This window comes from Sinocyclocheilus grahami, unplaced genomic scaffold (assembly GCF_001515645.1).
Source record: "Sinocyclocheilus grahami isolate Dianchi unplaced genomic scaffold, SAMN03320097.WGS_v1.1 scaffold1607.1, whole genome shotgun sequence".
Taxonomy (NCBI): Eukaryota; Metazoa; Chordata; class Actinopteri; order Cypriniformes; family Cyprinidae; genus Sinocyclocheilus; species Sinocyclocheilus grahami.
The window spans coordinates 198,800-201,285 of NW_015506786.1; the positions used below are offsets into that span (position 1 = coordinate 198,800).

Genomic DNA, 2,486 nt, shown 5'->3' on the forward strand with positions numbered 1-2,486 from the left:
CCCTCTTCTGTCCTTCTCTCACACACACACACACACTTTCTCTCTCTCACACACACACACACACTTTCTCTCTCTCTCTCACACACACACTCACACACACACACTCATACTCATTCATGCAGACACACACACAGTGAGCACACTCCCACTAGTATTTGTAAATATTAAGCCACAAAACAATTCATATGTAAATTAATTCTGCGTGTCTCTGTGATAATGAATGGCGCAGACGTGCAGTTTTGTTTACCACTCGTACTGAAGCGTGCGTGACGCTTGTGGTGATATCAGTGTCTGCCGTCTCACTAATGAGGACATTAATACACGAACAACATCTCCAGAACTGCTCTGAGAGTCGCTTCATCAGCATCTGAGTAAAACTATCCTCATGTCACACACACACAGAAGTGTAAAGGTATTCACGGCAACCCGACAAAATAAAAGTTCGGTTTAACTTGAAGACATTGCGGCAGAAATCAGTATAGATTTCATTGGTTCAATATCTGTTTATATTGTGTTTATTATTGTGTTAAAAGATAAAGTATCAAGTAGACATTACAAACTGTAGCTTTAGAAAGAAATATTTTATTTGATTCAGCATAAAATGTATTACACACAAACGTTTAGGCTACAACGTAACAGAAGATCATTTGATAAGCATCTCAATATTTGTTGTTCATATAATGAAAGTCATCATCGTTAACCGAAACAGCTTTGTCTTCAAAATACCTTCCTTTATGTCCCACGAAAGAAATGTTAAACGACATGAGGCGAGTAAATGATCACAGAATGTACTTTTTTGGGGGGTTTTTATTTTTATTATTTATTTTTTAATGAAATAATGTTCTCAGCGAAATTGAGCAAAAACACAATAATGTGTTTAAAATACAACACAATATTCACTCATACGGGGCATTTTTTTGCACCAATATCTTGAATTTTATGGCATAACTGCATTTATATTATTTAGTTATATTTACATTCAGCCTGCATGCAGTTTCTGTCCGGCCAAAAACAAACTGGCGTATGTGGATTCTACACGTTTAAACACTTCAGATAAGCTGTCTAGAATTATTTATGGAGCAGATAAAGTACATATAATCATTTATTAATCAATTATCATTTTGACTTGACCCTTTTCTTGATTTAAAAGCTGAAATGTGAGGTTTACCATTTCTGAAACTTTTTCAAAGCTTTATTTGCACATTTACGTTAGATATTTGAACATGCTATTAGATAAACTGTTGTCAGTCATGTTGTCTTTTAATACATCACTGGCAATGTTACTGTTTTAGTGATTATGCAAACAAAAACTCATTTTATTTGTTGATTTTAAATGTAAGACTTGTGACTTGTGTGTCAGTACTTTTTGAACATCTACAGCACATTTTAACAATACCGTGATAATACTGATAACCGTGATCATTTTGGCCTTTTAGTCTCTTTCAGATCTGAGTAGGGCTGTGCAATTAATCGCATGTGATTGTCCTGTGCATCTGGTCAGTAAAGCCGGTTCTGTGATCAGTAGTAAATCTCCATCACCTGCTTTCAGATGGAGCGGCATTCACTACACAGAGCCCTAGATCACTGACAAGCTGCGCAATATCGCATTCATAATCGCAGATGAATCGCCTGAGATTATGAACGCGATATTGCGTAGCTTGTGAGTGAACTACGGCTCTGTGTAGTGAATGCCGCTCCATCTGAAAGTACGTGTCACAGAACCGGCTTTACTGACGAGATGCACATGAATGGCCGTGAGTGCTGAAACGGGGGATTCATGACACTAATGTGCTTTTCTCTCAGTCTCATACGCCGCCTGTAGCTGCTTCATGAACTTCTAGAGAAGCCTGGTTTCATGGCATCTGTGATCACATGATTGACACTCATGTCTCTCTCGCTCTGTGTGTCTGTCTCAGAGTAATGGCTGCTGAGGTGAATGGCAGCTCCAGTCTGCTCAAAGAAGAAGAGGAGCCCATGGATGTGACAGCCACACACACAGAGAACTACCAGACGCTGCTGGACGCCGGTCTGCCGCAGAAGGTCGCCGAGAGCCTGGACAACATCTTCCAGACAGGTGAGACGGACCGCCTGGACCCCTCAAACCGCTCTCAATAACTGCTCTCAGGAGGATGTGTTTCTACACTGGACAATCTGGAGCATCACTTCTGCTTCAGTCGAGTCCTGATGGATGAATATATGTGTGTGTGTGTGTGTGTGTGTGTGTGTGTGTGTTCAGGGCTGGTGGCGTACGTGGATCTGGACGAGCGGGCGCTGGATGCGCTGCGGGAGTTTAATGAGGAGGGAGCGATGTCAGTGCTGCAGCAGTTCAAGGAGTCCGACCTCTCACACGTGCAGGTGACTCTCACTCACTCACTCACTCACACACACACATTCACTCACTCACACACTCACTCACTCTCACACACTCACTCACTCTCACACACTCACTCTCACACACTCACTCTCACACTCTCACACACTCACTC

The 2,486-nt window shown here is 41.6% G+C and overlaps 1 protein-coding gene across 1 annotated transcript in view; it reads left to right on the forward strand.

Moving 5' to 3' along the window:
* LOC107571532 (heterogeneous nuclear ribonucleoprotein R-like) overlaps positions 1 to 2,486 on the forward strand; it is a 24,223-nt gene that overhangs the window by 3,376 nt on the left and 18,361 nt on the right. The window contains exons 2-3 of the mRNA XM_016257851.1: positions 1,917 to 2,074; positions 2,237 to 2,355. Coding sequence (XP_016113337.1) covers positions 1,921 to 2,074; positions 2,237 to 2,355 — 273 coding nt within the window. The 5' untranslated portion in view covers positions 1,917 to 1,920. The remainder of the gene's footprint in view (positions 1 to 1,916; positions 2,075 to 2,236; positions 2,356 to 2,486) is intronic.